General features: G+C 47.9%; 1 protein-coding gene across 1 annotated transcript in view; it reads right to left on the bottom strand.

The window, feature by feature from the left end:
* Positions 1-2,694: 2,694 nt before the first annotated feature.
* LOC122899300 (deleted in malignant brain tumors 1 protein-like) overlaps positions 2,695-17,528 on the bottom strand; it is a 109,497-nt gene continuing 94,663 nt past the window's right edge. The window contains 4 exon segments of the mRNA XM_044236849.1: positions 2,695-3,283; positions 7,129-7,688; positions 9,913-10,088; positions 12,099-12,410. Of these exon segments, the coding sequence (XP_044092784.1) occupies positions 2,992-3,283; positions 7,129-7,688; positions 9,913-10,088; positions 12,099-12,410 (1,340 nt within the window). The 3' untranslated portion in view covers positions 2,695-2,991.

The following is a 17,528-nucleotide window of genomic DNA, read 5'->3' as shown; positions in this document are numbered from 1 at the left end:
CACCTCTATCCACCGGCCATTGGTTGAAGGCTGCAAACGTGGCCAAGGCAGCTGCCTTGAGCTGAGGGAATCCCCACAGAGTCTTGGGGCTGAGAGCCATCAGCCACCCACACTCCCGGCAGCCTGAACAATGGTTCTACTGGAGGGAGATACAGCTGTCACACCAGAGCGGCCACCACGCTCACTTCCTAGAGGAACAGGATTTTCTGAATGTCCCACAGCATTCCATTCTGACTCTATGCTATATTCAAGAGACATGCTTTTTTTTTTTTTCTAGAAGATTTTATTTATTGATTTGAGAGAGAGAACATGAGGGAGGGCAGAGGGAGAGGGACAAGCAGACTCCATGTGGAGCAGGAAGCCTGATGCGGGGCCCGATGCCAGGACCCTGAGATCATAACCTGAGCTGAAGGCAGATGGTTAACAGACTGAGCCACCCAGGCGCCCCCAAGAGATATGTTTAACAGAGCATTTCAGCAAGGCTAAAAGCAAAACATGCGATGGAATACCAGCATGTGTGGACAAGATGGGAGGGTCTCCTCATTTCTACAGGGCAGGGCGGAAGCCAGGCTACCTTCATGGCCTCTGCTGCCCCTCCCCCCAGGAAGGTGGCACCACCTTGTTACCTCTGGGTGGGGGGTAGAGGTCCTGGCTCTCTACAAGGTCCCCTCTGACACCACCCCAGAGAAGTCTGAGAGGGGTGGTCTTCCTGCCTGGTGGGGTTGGAAGCCCAGCCTCCCCACCTGGTCTCCACTTGACATGGGGGTGTTGCGAAGGCCCCAGTTACTGCGCAGAGATGATAGAACCTGCAGAGGGGAGGGAAGGTGGAAGGGATCCTGGGGGCAGGAGGAAGTCTAGGCTCCCCACTTCACCTTTGTTGGCTGGGCTGAGGTAGGGACACAGTTTTACCCATGGCTCACAATCTTGCCTGAGTACTCCTTTACCAGTCCTTGGCTAGAGAGAGCAGGCTTCTCTTGAGGCTTTTTTCTGGGTTGCAGGTTTCTCCCTGTTGAGTGCTTTTTGATCCATAAAGCATGGACTGCTCGGCAGTGACCATGGTCTTCCCACTTCTCAGAATCCGCTGGAATGCTGTTGGAGAGGGCAGCTTCCTGGCTCCCGCCTGCTGAACCACACCTGGAGAAGCTCACCGGGAGCTCACTGGACACTTATTTATTTATTTATTCTTATAAGGTCAGTCCTTTCATTCTCAACACTTTTCACAAGAGGCATTTGTTAAAAGCTATAAGATGCTAACTTTGGAAGCCGTTGGCTTCCCACTTCCTCAACGCATACGGGATAGATGCAGTTAATGGGCAGGTAAGCTTCAGAAAGGAGAAGCTCTAGCAGCTCAGAGACCCTTGGAAAACCCCTTAATTCATCTGGGGCGCTCATGTGAAATAGACGCCCGATGCTCAGATCACGTGACCGAAGATGAAGGTGCTTGGTGACGAGTGATTCCCTTTTGACTTAAAGATGCTGCCTTCACCAGACTGACCAGCAACTACATCTCATCAACTTCTACCAGGTAGAAGCAGGGAATGCCATCAAAATACCGTCAGTATCCTATTTATCAAGATGGCTACCGATAAAGGGCACATCTGGCATGAGACTGAGATGTTCCCCTCTGAAGCAATGCCCACCCTCGGGTTACATGTCAGATTTTCATCAGGACTTCAGGGTTAGCTCCCAGCCTCCCCCAAACTCTGCTCTCCCCTCTGGGAGCCTTGACCATACTGTATTCTCATCTCATACATGCTATTGAATGGCACAGATGGGAACAATTTCTTGGACTTGAGGACTCATTTTAAATGTTGCTATTGAATACTTCTTGACAAGCAAAAAACAAAACTAAATTATGTCCAAGACTCACCCTTTCTTACTTTCTTCCCCTCCCTCCCTCTCTTTCTTTTTTTTTCCCTTCCTTCCTCCCTCCCTCCCTCCCTCCCTTTTTCTTCCTACCTCCCTTCCTTCCTCCTTTATTCTTTCTTTCTTTTTCATCTTTGGAGAGAATCTTAAGCAGGCTCCATGCCCAGCACAGGGGACTTACATGACCCTGAGATGATTGACCTGAGCCAAAATCACGAGTCGGGTACTTAACCAACTGAGCCATCCAGGTGCCCCAAGACAGTTTCTTTAAAGACAGCTTTGAGGGAACTGAGTACAGCCCAGACCTCTTTCTGTTAAGATACAAAGAGAACTTGGATAAAATGGTGCTGCCTGCTTTTTCTGTGAGGGTGTGGGATATGCAGACCTTTCTTCCTGTGTTCCTCAGGTTTCCTGTGTCCTAAGGTTTCCTATAAAGCCTTGAGGATCTGGGACACAGACTGGGTGTGTGATAAAAGCAGTCACAGGTGGTTCAATTCAAGAGTCTCCAACTCTCATTTGTGGTCAATGTCAAAGCTGTCACCCAAACCCAACAAAGCTGAGGCACAGTGTATTCCCTTTGGAATGGGCAAGAAGAGCTTGTTTTGAGTAGGTGACAACGAATAAACGAGCAAATGACATATTCAATTCAACTAACCAGTTATTAGGGTTTAAAAAAAAAAGAGCAGTGACTTCCCAACACTTAAGTTTATTTTTCATAAGACTCTTAGCAAGATCTGAAAAGAAATTCTCACACCACCCGAGGGACAGAAAAAAAAAAAAATAAGATCCATCTACTAGCATCTGAACGTTAAGGAGTCAATTTAACAAAATCTTTTAATTGACAATTTGGTATATAGAGAGAACTCTCTGTTCTTTAGAACATGTGTAGTTCTTGGTAGTGAAGAATTAGAAGATGCAGCATCTCTAGCCAGCAAACAGAGTGACTGCCTTACAAGTTTAACAATCAGAGAAGGTTTATGTAGCATCGAAACTCAGAGAGAACCTCCTTAGCTGTTTCTTTTACCTGTGGCTCCATGGGCAGCTTCTGGTTTGTCAAACTTATCACTTTATTCAGGGAAATAGGCTTTTCTTTCTAATAACAGATTTGTGCGAAAAGTGAAGAAATCACACAAGGGTCTTACTCCGACCAGTCCCTCTGTGGATTTCCAGTGGCCCCACCACTTGGAAATGCTCAGTCTGTTCTTCTGGGGTCACCACACGGCCTGCATCCCTCTTACTCCGTTCTACACAGCCTTGGGAGCAGCGGGAGGAGGGGTCCCCCACTTTGCACACAGCGACCTCACACTGCAGGTAGACCACGTCATAGTTGCTCAGAAAGTTGAAGGCATTGAACTTGAACTGGGCCGTGTTCTTCTGTTGGGAGTGCAGGTTGATATAGGTATTGTCTTTGATGCACCTGATAGGAGAAAAACCCCCAGCCAGAAGGATTAATTTGAAGTGTGATGGGAATTCACCCTGACTCCAATAATCAGACCAATGAATTCCAAACAGAGTTCTGACCCCTACCCACTCTTTCTTTCATAAAGAAACTTAAAATACTACCATGAGTAGAAAAACCACTGTTCCTGAGCAGAAGTAGAAGCTAACAGTAAAATAAACATAATAAAAAACAATGTAATTAACTTCTAACTAGAGCTGTTGCCTTCCGAAGGCCCATTCTATTCTATTTTGCCCAAAGGGGAGATTAAAGGTAGTGGTTGTATTATTTGAAAGTGAAACTTAGATTATTTAAAAATGTGTTTCTTAGGATACCTGGTTGGCTCAGTCTAATAAGCATCTGCCTTCGGCTCAGGTCATGATCCTGGAATCCTGGGATCGAGCCCCACATCAGGCTCTCTGCTCAGCAGGGAGCCTGCTTTCCCCTCTCTCTCTCTCTGCCTGCCTCTCTGCCTACTTGTGATCTCTCTCTCTGCCAAATAAATAAATAAAATCTTTTTAAAAAATGTGTTTTGTCAACCCTAACACAGCTATGGAAAAAGTTCAGTAAGAAGCATAAATGATTCATCAAGAAAGGAGATAAAACAGAATAATATAAAATGCTCCATTAAAATCAGAGAAGGCAGCAAAAGGAGAGAGGGGGTAGAAACAAAGAACAAATGCAACAAGTAGAAAACAGTTACCAAGATGGCAGATTTTCATCCAACTCTATCAATAATCACTTTATTTTTTAAAAATTTATCTATTTGAGAGAGGGAGTGAGAGAATGAGAGTACGAGCTGGGGGAAGAGAGAGGGAGAGAGAGAATCTTAAGCAGGGTCCATGCTCAGTGTGGAGCCCTACGTGAGACTCAGTCTTAATGGCCCTGAGATCATGACCTGAGCTGAAATCAAGAGTTTGATGCTTAACCCACTGAGCCACCTAGATGCCCCTCAATCATCACTTTAAATGTGATTAATAAATATGCCACTTTAAAGACACAGATTGCCAGAGCAGATAAAATGAAAACAAAAACAAGAAAACCCAAGATTCAACTACTGTTCTCTATAAGACACCCACTTTAAATATAAAGACCTAGAAAAGGGATGGAGAAAGATTTACCATGCTAATACTAATCAAAAGAGAGCTGGAGTAGCTACATTAATTTGAGACAAAACAGAGTTCAAAGCCAGGACAATTATCAGGAAGGAAGAGGGGTATTGCATAACAATAACGGGATCGGCCCTCTCAAAAGATGTAACAGTAAGCTGGGAAAACTGGACAGCTATATACAGAAGAATGAAACTCGACCATTCTCTTACACCATACACAAAGATAAACCTCAAAATGATGAAAGACCTCAAGGTGAGACAGGAATCCATCTAAATCCTGGAGGAGAACATAGGGCAGTAACCTCTTTGCAATCACAGCAACTTCCTTCAAGACATGTCTCCAAACACAAGAAAACAAAAGTGAAAATGAACTTTTGATGCTTTACCAAGATAAAAAGCTTCTGCACAGCAGAGGAAACAGTCAACAAAACAAAGAGGCAGCCCATGGAATGGGAGAAGATATTTGCAAATGACAGAACAGATAAAGGGCTGATATCCAAGATCTATAAATAACTTCTCAAACCCAACACCCAAAAAACAAATAATAAAGTCAAAAAATGGTCAGAAGACATGAACAGACACTTCTCAAAAGAGGACATACAAATGGCTAACAGACAGATAAAAAAATGTTCATCATCATGGGAAATTCAAATCAAAACCACATTGAGATACTACCTTACACCAGTTAGAATGGCAAAAATTGACAAGGCAGGAAAAAACAAGTGTTGGAGAGGATATGGAGAAAGGGGAACCCTCTTACACTGCTGGTGGGAATGCAAGTTGGTATAGCCACTTTGGAAAACAGTGTGGAGATTCCTTAAAAAATTCAAAATAGAGCTACCCCATGACCCTGCAATTGCACTGCTGGGTATTTACCCCAAAGATACAGATGTAGTGAAAAGAATGGGCACATGTAGCAGCAATGTCCACAATAGCCATACTGTGGAAGGAGCTGAGATACCCTTCAACAGACGAGTGGATAAAGAAGATATAGTCCATATACACAATGGAATATTATTCAGCCATCAGAAAGGATGAATACCCAATTTTTACATCAACATGGATGGGATTGGAGGAGCTTATGCTGAGTGAAAAAAGTCAAACAGAGAAAGTCAATTATATGGTTTCACTTGTTTGTGGAACATAAGGAATAGCATGGAGGACATTTGGAGAAGGAAGGGGAAAAGGAAGGGGGGAATCTGAGGGGGAGACAAACCACGAGAGACTATGGACTCTGGGAGATAAAATGAGGGCTTCGAGGGGGGTGGGGGATGGGTTAGCCCAGTGATGGGTATTGAGGGAGCACAGATTGCAAGGAGCACTGGGTGTTAGATGCAAACAATGAATCATGGAACACTACATGAAAAGCTAATGATGTACTGTGTGGGGACTAACATTAAAAAAAAAAACACGAAAAGATATAACAATCCTTAATGTATACACATGTAACAACAGAGTGTCAAAATGTCTGAGACAAAAAGTAAGGGAACTGCAAAGAGAAATCTACAAGCCCACTGTGATGGCTGGAGGCTCCGCACCCCTCTGTCTAGAACTGACCCGTCCGGCAGAAACTCAGGAAGGATACTGATGATCTGGAAAGGACCCTGACCAGCTAGACTGACAGCTGTAGGACACTCCACCTAGCCACCGCAGAATACAATCCTTCTCAAGCCCATGTGGAACATTCCCTGGGACAGACACCTTCTGGACCGCACAGCACACAGCAAATTCGCAGAGAAGGAATCACACCAAAGACATAGTCTGATCAGAGTGGAGTTGAATTAGAACTCAGTCACAGAAGGGTTGTTGGAAAATTCTTATTTGGAAATGAAACAACACACTTCTAAATGATCCAGAGGTAAAAGAAAAAGTCTCAAGAAAAATTTACAAGCTATTTCGAACTGAGTGAAATCGAATATACAATTTCCGAGGATCAAATCAAATGCATGAATTGGAAAAGAAGAAAGATCTAAATAAAATCAATAACCTAAGACTCTAACGGAGGAAATTAGACTAAAAAAGAGTAATTTGAACCTAAAGGAGACAGAAGAATGAAGTGTTAGTTGTTACATTCTGGCACCAAACTGTGCCTCCCTCCTTGATCTCTCCGTAAGGAGAATTGAAAGAGAAGAGCTTTCTGGTTCAGGGACTCCGTGCACCTGAACGCGTCCTCTGTGCGCTTCTCACGCTCACGCCTCCTCCACACCGCGCTGGCTTGCCCCGCCCCTGGCTTTTGGAAACAGGTACCACGATGACGCATCTCCCGTGGCTCTCCCCACTTCAAAGCTACCACCAGTAGGTGATGCAATTTTGTCCTTTTGTACTAGTTGCCAATCGCCCATCCATAATAAGGCTTTTGCTCCTGTGAGAGGGCAAGGGAGCTACAGAGGCAAACAACCTCCCAAAGTCCTCATTTGGTGAATCCTTTAACTAAAGGAGCCAGAATAAATCTCATCACTCTAAGAGTTTAGGCCGAGAAAACCTGCCAACCCATCAAGGTAGACCAGATTCCCCGAGAGCCTGAACCACGAACGAATGGCGAGCTAATAAAGTCATAAAACACAAAGGGAAGGGAGGCACGGGCAAGAAGGGGTGAGACAGGACCCCAGGGTCCCAGACAACAAGGGCTCTGCCCAGCTGAGAAGCCACAGGTCCCCCAAAGGCATGCCACGTGAAGATCAGCCAGTCGTGGAAGGTTTTCCATTCTCCTTACCCTCGCCGGATCAAATCGTACTTGACGGTGGTAAAATCATGGGGATCTGGAGAAGCCACGCAGGTATCCACGAAGAGCCTCAGGGTGGGGTTGGGGCTGTGGAGGGTGGCCTGAAGGAAGACCGCTTTCTTCGGGCTGGCGTAGCGTGGCCCCGGGTTCCTCACATGCGGGGACGTGGGCAACTCGAGGAAGGATATGGACACGTCATAGCCAGCGTGCTCCCTGGGGACCTCAGCCCCAGGAGTGACTTCAGCTGCAGACGGGCCGTCCACCCTGCAGGTGAACTTGAGCTGAGGTACCCTATGCCTCACGAAGACTCGGCCGGGGTGGCCCTGGATTCGGCCTCTGACGGAGTTGGAGTAGCTGAGGGAGCCGAGCCCTTCCTGGGAGGACGAGAGGGGAGAGCTGCTGGCCAGGGCCGGACAGACGCCTTTCTGCAGGCGCAGAGGCCTCTCCCTCACAGCCCTGCTCGGCGCCAGCTGGCCGGTGAGCGGGAAGCCGGAGGCCTCGGGCCCAGTCTGAGGTCCGTCAGGCCCGGATGGGGTGACGCTGTGTCCTCGCTGCTGGGAGTTCAGAGCGCGTGCCAGCAGCCTCCCCCTTCTTCCCTCCCGTGAGGGCCAAGCTGTGCTGGTGTGAGGTGGGCAGGAGGTCCATGCTGGCTACTTGGCGCTCCCTCTGCCGAAGTCTCCCCCCGCGCCCTCCCGTCAGCCTGTGGTAGTCTCAGGCGAGCACAGACCACGGCCCCCTGGTGCCCGTCTCCTCCCTTCCCGCTCCTCCCTTCTCTTGGCTCCAGACCAGTTCTGGCTCCCTGGGAGCTGTGGGCCTGGCCCTGCTCACCTCGGGCTCAGCCTTGCTCCTTCAAATCCGGCGCGACTTGAAGGGCTAAGGGGGTGCTGACAGCCGTCGTGCAGAGGGCCGTTGTCTCTGGAAGCCGGGTCCCCACGGCCCCGTGTGCGGCCCAGAGACTCAGCCTGCCCGCGACGCCGGTTCAAGGAAGCCCCCGGGTTGTGTGACTCAGATCCTGGACGCTCTGCCTTGGAAGCTCTGAGGACGGCCCCGTCAGCTCCAGCCAGGTCTGCCTTTCTAGACCTTTGCTTTCCTTTCCTGCTCACCCCCCCTGCCCCTTCCCAGTCCCCACTATGAAATTTTAATACAATGAAGACACTCTGCGTTCTGCACGAATACCTGTGCTTTATCCAGAAAAACAGATTTTTTCTTGTTCCCCTGTAGAACCGAGTTTCTGCCTTGCCCCTTGAAGCAGGTCTTGCCCTGATGGACAGCTTAGAGGGAAAGCTCAACCCCTTGACCACACGGCCCTGCCCCTTCCGAGGGGACCCAGTGCTTCCTGGTGCGGAGGGTCTCCGGTCTCTTCCCTCCTCCTCGAGCGCCCCGAGCTTGCTGCTGCGGCCGGAGTGGGCTGCCCGCTGCAAGGCCCTCCTCCCGCTCCCCTCTCCCTAGCTGGTCTCTTCCCCAGGCCTCGGCTCCTTGGCCACCCTCGTCCAAGGGGCCTTCCTTCCCCCTGACACCATCTCCTGTTCCCTTCCTTTTGCTGTCTTCTGAGCGTCTGTAAAATGATTCTCTTATGTGCACTTGCTCAGTGCCGGTCTCCCTTTTCTCGAACGTGAGGGCTGTGGAGCAGGACCCCCGTCAGTCCCGTTTTCCACTGTGACCTCAGCACCTAGAAGGTTGCTCAGCCACTGACTGAAATCACGAGTTCTGTGGCAGTGTGCTCGCCCTGGGTGGCCCGGGACTGGCCATCACCCGGAGGGGTTCCTGACCTGCTGTGTCGTCTGGCCCCTGTGCGGTGAAAGCTGGGCCAGCCAGAGCCCCAGAGGAGAGCAGCAGGGTCCTCTCCGATGACCTAGAAATTTCTGGGGTGCCCGCCTCCCAGACACGGGGGGCTTCTGGCATGGCCCCTGGGGCAGAGACCTCTGAAGTTAAAACTAGACATTTCAGGGCAAAAAGGGTAAGAATGACCGTGATCTGCATAATCAAATAGACACAATGTGAAATTGGGAGTCAGCGTGCTCATTGGGCACCATGGAGACTGTTTGAATGAATTAACCTCCAACAGTGCCAAAGGTTTGCTGTTTTTGTGTGTGCATCTAAATATGGGAACAGAAGAAGAGAGGAACAACCTGGAGATCTTGCTGTGGAATGTGCTACATTGTTAGATACACCGAGAAGAAGATTTCATAGTTAGACATTCTTCTATATCCTTGGTCTAGTTGTTTCCTTAACTTCCATGACACTGTTCTGTGAATAAGCTGGCGGTTAAGGAACAGGAAATAAACATATACATTTCATTATCCCCTCCTGTCCTGGATAAATGCTATGTGTGGAAATACAGCTGGTTGCCTGGTTAGAACCCAGCAGTCAGATGGACAGATCATTGGTCCTCCCCCATGCACAGCACCGTGGCCTGCCCGGAGGAGGTATGCACTGAAGGTGAATAAAGAAGCATGTCATGGAAAATGCTTGGCTTTGGAGCTAAGAGAACATCGTCCGTCCATCTGTCGGATGTTTACCCATCCAGGCATCCACCAGTTCTTAGCACTTATTACAGGGTATTCCAAATTCAGCATGTGTTCCAAATTCCCAAAAGTAAGGAAAATTTCAGAAAATTACTGAGTGCTACAGGTCTCATCGAACTTGGAAACAAAGTCCTGGTGGCTGTGCCTTTCTGCCGTCCCTGCCAGGTTTTGAACAGGTGGTTGAATTTTCCAAATAGCTCTCCTTGGCCTCCGTCCTCAGAAGGGTACCACCCCCTCGGCTGTTTCTTACCTGTCTGATGGTGCCACAGCGACCGTAGGGGATGTTGAAGATCAGGTACCGCCCGGTGACTTGGGGGCGGCACAGCTCATCATTTAAGTGGAGGTCCCAAGAGGAGTAGCCCAGCCTCCGGAGATAGCCTCGGTCAATGGCGACTCGGAAGAGGTGAGGCAGGCAGGAGAGCTGGGCTGCAGGAGGAGCGTGGGAAGAAACGCACAAGGACAGTCTGGCCCAGCGGCCGCACAGGGGCATGTGGGTGTGTGCTTGCTTTACAAAGCATGGGCGGTGCCTCGGGTGGGGGCTGCTTCAGCTCTCATCACCCCCTGTCCTTGACTTGACTCTCACTGAATTTATGTCCCTCATTCTCCAAAAGTCACACCAGATCCTGGGAGTCCTACCCACGGCACGTGTCCTGCGGTCTGAGTCAGAGCCTTGTCTAACGATTTAAAGGACAACCCACTTCTCATGTTGAGGACCCTCGAGGTTGAGCACACATCTATCCGAGGCTTTGTATGAGAGGTGTTTTGGGAAAAGAGTGGCAGCAAAGTGGGAGGGAGCGTGCGTGTGAAGAGTCTTCTTCCCCAAACTCCTAAGGCCCACAAGTGGCTGGAGATGCCAGAGGTCTCAGTGGAGGCGCAGGAAAGCCCATTCTTTCTCCCCGGGACACCTGCTCTCTCTGCTCCCGCTTCCCGCAGCCTGGAGGGGAGGGCTTACCCTTGTCCTTGGGTACAGCAGAGGCAGCCGGACCTGGTGAGGGGAGATGGGTGAGAAGCCAAGGTCAGCTGTGCTGACACCCTGACCTGGAGGAGGAGGCCGTGGCCAGCGGCAGAACGGCAGTGCGGGAAATGGGCTCGTTGGATTTAGCTATGGCAGCTGGAGTACAGTGGCTTGAACATACTTCAGGTTGATGGGGAGGGAAAGAGGGCCTGGGGCCTCCTGATGGAACCCGAGGAAGGGATTTCTGTGCGGGTGCAGTGTTGACAATACTGGTGTCGTCAATGCTGACATTTGTTAGAGCAAGAGAATAGTCAATATAGGCTTTGCAGGTTCTAAACACTGTCGTTTGAAGGAATCTGGCAGATGACCCTTCCCATGCTCATGGCATGCTTGGGATCTCAGCCTGGGACATAGGCAGTCTGTGGCTCTCAAAGGCCTCTCCAGCTCAGAAGCAAGGCAGGACAGCAACCCAGGGCCAGGGCCCAGCCCAGGAAGCGTGACTGGCCACATTCACTCAACCCCTTCAGATACCGTTGGCCCCAGACCTCAGGTCCTTTGCGGCTATGCCCAGATGAAAAGGAAACCCCTTGGCGTATAATCCAAGAGTGGAAAATGAATTACTCTTTCCAGTGGGCCTGCTGACAGCAAAAGGAAAGGTTGGAACTGCAAACACACACAGTGAAAGCGAGGGCCTGGCAGATAAGGATCCCTGGGCCCCAGGCTGACTTCCTCATAAGGCTGTCTGCGGGATGGTTTGTCTCGGGGACTCTGATGATTTTTCTAGTCATGATCAATCCTATGAAGGGCAAGAGTACCTCCCCCACAAAGATAAAAGCATCGGGATTGATTCCTTTGTTTGCCTGTGAAAAACTAAGTATGAAACAGACAAAGGAGCTCGGACTTGTTCACCAAATCTTTTTGGTGAACTTTTTGAGGTTTACCTGGGTAAATTTAGGACAAATATAAGATAATACTACTCCACAGAGAAGAGGGTCGACCTCTGGAAGTCGAATGCCAAGATGGGTATCGGGTGGTAATAAGAAGTCCTCCAGGAGAGGGATAGGCCCCATCTTGGATGAAAGGGACACAAAGTCAGCCCACGGTACTGTGGGGTTCTGACTTCTGAGGGCGGGGTCAAGGGTGTCCACTTAAGATTGCACCCTTGATGACCCTGTCAGAAATTGAATAAGGGTCTTTGTGGTCTGACAGCCTCAAGTTCTGTGTCCTTAATCATTGCATACGGCCGCTTCTTCCTTTGACCTCATAATCTTGTAGCCCTATTTCAGAACAAATACAGCCCTGAATTGGAATTCGACAAAATTGATGAATAAAACCACAAGGCTGTGCCATGAAAATATTCAGCACAGCAGTCGTGTGACAAATACGCCCTTGCTACCCTAGCAGCTGGCGCCTGGCCAACACGCAGTCCCTTGACGTTCAGAGCAGGGGCAGAGGAAGAGGCACAGTCCCCCGGGACACACCTGCGCAGATCACGCCCGCGTCCTCCTGGTGCTGGCAGTTGTGCCGCGCCCAGCCAGGGTGGCCGCAGTGGTCCAGCGCGTCTTCGGTGCCCGAGCAGCGCATGTCGTCCAGCAGGATGGGCCCTGAGCCCTGGCCGAAGCGGCCGCGCCCCGGGGCTGCGAGAGCTCGGCCGCAACCCAGCAGCCGGCACACGACACGAGCGTCCCTGATGTCCCAGTGGTCGTCGCACACCGTGCCCCACACGCCCTCGTGGCGGACCTCAACCCGGCCCTCGCAGCGGCTGTGCCCATCCGCCAAGCGCAGGGGCAGGTCTGCGGGAGGAGAGAAAGCAAGTCAGGGGACAGCAGCGACAGGCTCCACAGCCAACCTCCGCTACCGCGCACCTCCGCGTGGCGCATCGTTTGCCGCAAAAGAAATGACACTGCGATGAGATCCACCACGTCTGCTGGTGCTGCTCTCTCTCCCTCTGTCTCTCTCTCTCTCTCGCCCCCCACCCCATGGCACTCCCTGTCTTATAAAAAGCCAAACCTGCATTAAGCAAAGCCCTCAAAGAACGGAGGGGATTGTCAGCCTAGTTGTCCAGATAACTAAGAATTTAATCATTAAAAATACTAGAAAGAAAGAAAACTAAACGGCAAAATCCTCCCATCTTTGGAGTAGAATTGTTGAGTCACTGGCTTGACTTAGTGAACAAAATCTATCTCATGAAATTTCTTTTACTCTTGATGAATAAAAGCCAACATTGGATCTGTAAAATGTGTCTTCTGTGAGCCAGCTTTTCCACTTCTAGGTGTTTACTGGAGATAAATGAAAACGTGCACGGAAAGAGTTGCACACAGCAGAATTCTCCACCGGAGGAAAAAAACTGGGGAGCACCGACCTGTCCACCCTCAGGAGAGGGAATAAATTGCAGAATGTCTACCCAATGGAATATTACTAAGCAACGAAAAGGAACAAAGTACCCATATAAGGAACCATCTGGGCAAATCTCAGAAACAGTTTGTTAAGTAAGAGAAGTCAGACACAAAAGAGCACTTATTATTTGATTCCATTTATATGAGATTCTAGAAACACAAAGCTAATCTACAGGGACTGAAAGCAGACCAGTGGTTGCCTGGGGGATTTACTGCAAAGGGAGGCAAAGGAGCTTTTCAGGGTGATGGGAATGCTTTGTGTCTTGATTGTGGTGGTTGCATAGGTGGATGCTTTAGAAAAATCTTATAGATGTGTGCAATTCATTATATATAAATGTACTTCAAAATGGGATTTAAAAAGTAAAAATAATTTTAAAAATCCATATTATGTTGGTGGTGTCACACCGGTAGATGTGTGTAAAATGATTCGTCTTCATATAAAGTGGTTGCTGGTGACTGTTTTCCAACCTTCCTGCTTTCTTTGGCCCACAGAAGATGTTTCGTGACAGCTAATAAATGCCACTGGTGTTGCGTTCTCTGTGGCTATGGTATCCTGGTTTAGGATAATTGTTTGTCCCTCATTTAATTTGTTGCTTGTGATTTTTGAGCAAGATAACCATGCTTGCTCGAACTATGAATAAAGGCAAACATCTTTTCTGCAAGGTCCCAGGAAGTGAATGTGGGGCTTCCGACCCCCAAAGGGGTGTGTGTGTGTGTGTGTGTACATGCACATCTGTATCTGCACATATCTACTTATTAGCTCATAAGAGTTTTCTGTAGAGAGTAGCAACTTTGAAAAAAAATACAACCCTTTATTAATAATGATTTGATAATTTAAGTGCTGAGAACAAAAGCAAATTACCAGGTAAAGGGGTCATGTCTTCGCCAATTGAAATTGTAACTGTAAGAAAGAAAGACCAAGCTTAAAAATTGCGTATCATCAAAGTCACATATTTATAGTCAAACCTGAAAAGGAGCCACACATTTTCTCAAGGTTTAGGCACTAGTCGTTTTGTTTGAGTTTCTGCATGGGTTTAGGTGCAGAAATGCTGCCCACTAAGTTTTATTTATTTATTTATTTATTTAAATATTTATTTATTTATTTGACAGATCACAAATAGGTAGAGAGGCAGGCAGAGAGAGAGAGAAGAGGAAGCAGGCTCCCCACTGACCAGAGAGCCCGATGCGGGGCTCAATCCAACGACCCTGGGATCATGACCTGAGCTGAAGGCAGAGGCTTTAACCCACTGAGCCACCCAGGTGCCCCTAAGTTTTATTTTCTTATCGAAATGTAACAAGTGGTGTGTCCTGCTATTCTACAAAAAGAAAATGATTTGATAAATGGTCAGAAAAGAAGCCTTTCAAATATACAGAATTTTTTCCCCCAATTTATTTATTTTCAGAAAAACAGTATTCATTATTTTTTCACCACACCCAGTGCTCCATGCAAGCTGTGCCTTCTATAATACCCACCACCTGGTACCCCAACCTCCTACCCCCCCATCACTTCAAACCCCTCAGATTGTTTTTCAGAGTCCATAGTCTCTCGTGGTTCACCTCCCCCTCCAATTTACCCAAAAGCACATACCCTCCCCAATGTCCATTGGTAGGGTACCCCCCTTCTCCCAACCCCCCTCCCTCCAGCAACCCACAGTTTGTTTCGTGAGATTAAGAGTCACTTATGGTTTGTCTAAATATACAGAATTTTTATAGGAAGAGTATGAAAGTGTTAGATTTTGTAGGAAAAATATTTATTGGAGTGGCCTATGTGAGTCAGGCAATATAAATGTATTTAAAAACTCTAAAGAATAAAATAATTGATCAAGACAATTAAATGAAGCAAACCAATCAGATTTCTCAGAAACATTTTTAGATAAGAGAAGGATCATATCTGAGAGGTGTACTTCCACGTGAAATACACAGAGGGAAGCAAAAAAGTGACAATGCATTTTAGGTTAGATTGTGGTTGTATAAATTACTATACAACTAAGGGTTAATCTAGCAACAGGCATATGATCTTTACCAGGGGATGGTGTCACTTTTGTTGAAATCAGATTTATGGCTGCCAAAAAAAAGAGAGAGAAAAAATTTGTTTCTAGTCCAAAGAAAGCATTAACATCGCATGTCATTGAAATTTCACACTGTACACTCCAAGTTTATGAAAAGAAGTCTGACCCATAAGCTGCGTAGAACAGAACCCACCCTGCTTATTTATCGCGTGGACATACACATCCAGGAGTAAAACGGTATATGAGAAGTTGGCACGTTGCCAGAGAAACAAACCATTCCCATTTTGAACATCCATCCTATGTCCTATAACTTCCTTCTCGAATCCCTACAGCAGCTGTTCCCCGGGAAGTACTGTCTGTATGTTAGAGACGAGGAAATCGAGACTCAGAGAGCTTGTAAACATGCCTGGGACATCTGCAGTTCTGACCTGGGACACCCCAGAACATGCACCCTTTCTACAGCATGCTGCTTTTCGGGAGCATAAAATGTGGGCATTGCAGGCCTTCTCTGCTGTCTCCTTCATCTTAGACTTTTAGTCTCCAGGACTGTGGAAAATAAATTTCTGCTGTTTAAGCCACATGGTCTGTAATACTTAGTTATGGCTGCCTGAGTTAAAACAGTGGCAAGTTTCCTCCTTCTCTGGGCCTCATTTTCCTCCAAAACAAGGGGAGTGGTTCAGCATTGTACTCCTTGAATGTGGCCCGTGACCAGCAGGATAAGCATCACCTGGGAGCCTGTGAGAAATGCAGAATCCAGCCTCCATCTGGAGCCATGAAATCCAAAACTGCATTTTACCAAGTTCTCCAGGCCATTCACTTGTACATGAACATCTGAGAATTATTGCCATGGGCCATCTCTAACGTGTCATCCAGGATTGATGCTGAATGCTATCTTATCCTACTCATCCTGTCCCTGCACTTGCCTCCACCATGTTCAGAATCTTAACTACTGTGGGTTCCAGTGGCCTGGAACCAACCAGACCTCCCTCTCCTCTCCTGACCGCTCTTGGGGAAATAAGAGTGTGCTTTCTCTGAGTGTGTCTGCTCCTGCTGGGCTATGGTTTCTCAGAAAGTCACTCACCAGGGCTACCGCAGAAAGTAGAGAACCTACCTGGTGAAGAGGCCTTTTCTCCTGGAGTGGCAGTTGTATCTGCAAACAAAGAAGACTCAAACTCAAATATCAGTGAAAAGACAATGGAGAGTTTTGGTTTGAACAACAGTGTGGTAGAAGATGGAATTGCACATGGGTAGAGCCAACACTATCACAATCTAGTTCTCTTGCATTTTGGTGTGTGGGATGGGTCAAAGCACCACCTGTAACCTAACACAGGTCACCAGGCTAGTAGAGATGGGGGGCCACTGCCCTTGCCTCCCATGAGCACATCTGATTAAGACCAGGCCAACAAGTGGAAGGAATGTCCTAGCAGAGGGACCACTTTTTTGACTATGGATGGATGAAGAGAACATGAAGCTTCATTTCTATTAAAAGGATGCTGGGACTTCTGTTTACATATCAGATCTTCTTCCACAGACAAAATATTCACTACCTATGTTCATTTGTCCAACAGAAAGAGGGAGAGTTGATCATATTTAATTTAAGAAATGTGACAGACAGAAAACATTACCAGAGGGTATGTCCACTTCTGCTGAAGTTGAAGATACATCTGTATAGGGACAGAGAAAATAGGACACTTAAAAATGGGAGAAAGGACTCTTCAGTGTGTCTTTTCATTCAGTCTACTTTGTGGTCAACATGGTCATTATGTGGCCTCGTTTTCAAAATCGAATATGGCAAGTGAGAAGCTGGTCTCATGATTTAAACCACATGACAAGAAAGCCTTTACCAGAGGGAGAGGTCACTTCTGCTGAGGATGAAGATGTATCTGTAAAAAAGAGAAGAGAAGACCTAAAAACCAGCCGAGAGGAGAGGACACTTGAGCGTTTGTTCTTACTGAGGCTGGGCTGGGGATAAGCTTTCCATGGAACAGCCTAGACTGATGAATGGGAAGTCCAAGAAGAGGCACTTACTTGGGCAGGAGACAGTGTCTTACCTGGTGTGGAGGTCACAGTGGTTGCTACTAAATCTGCAGGAGAACAAAAATAACAAAGGAACAGTAAGACAGCATATCAGGCCTACGTGTTGCTAAATACAAGAGACATAAAGGTGGCCATCCTAGATCAGTATAACTGGCTTGTCTTGTCTTCCTGCTTTCCAGACAGGGGCATCCCTAGATCCTCCACTGCCTCCAGGGCACCTCTCCAGTCCTTGGGTTTCCATTCCTCTTGGCCACCCTTTACTTCTCCCCTCGGAGAAGGTGAACATTACCTACTTAGAGGGCAACAACCATTGGTCCAAGTTTCTCCCAATATGTGTTTGTCTAACAGAGATTCTGTAATTGGAGGGATTCCTACACCTGGTCCTCCTTCCTCTCCTTGAATGGTTGGAAGGCAGTGACACGGGAAAGGGCGAGCTCTTGGACTGTCCCAAGACCCAGACTGAGGGTAA

Source organism: Neovison vison, chromosome 2, assembly GCF_020171115.1.
Source record: "Neovison vison isolate M4711 chromosome 2, ASM_NN_V1, whole genome shotgun sequence".
Taxonomy (NCBI): Eukaryota; Metazoa; Chordata; class Mammalia; order Carnivora; family Mustelidae; genus Neogale; species Neogale vison.
The sequence above is the reverse complement of the archived record's forward strand: the minus strand, read 5'-3'. Positions and strand labels throughout refer to the sequence as shown.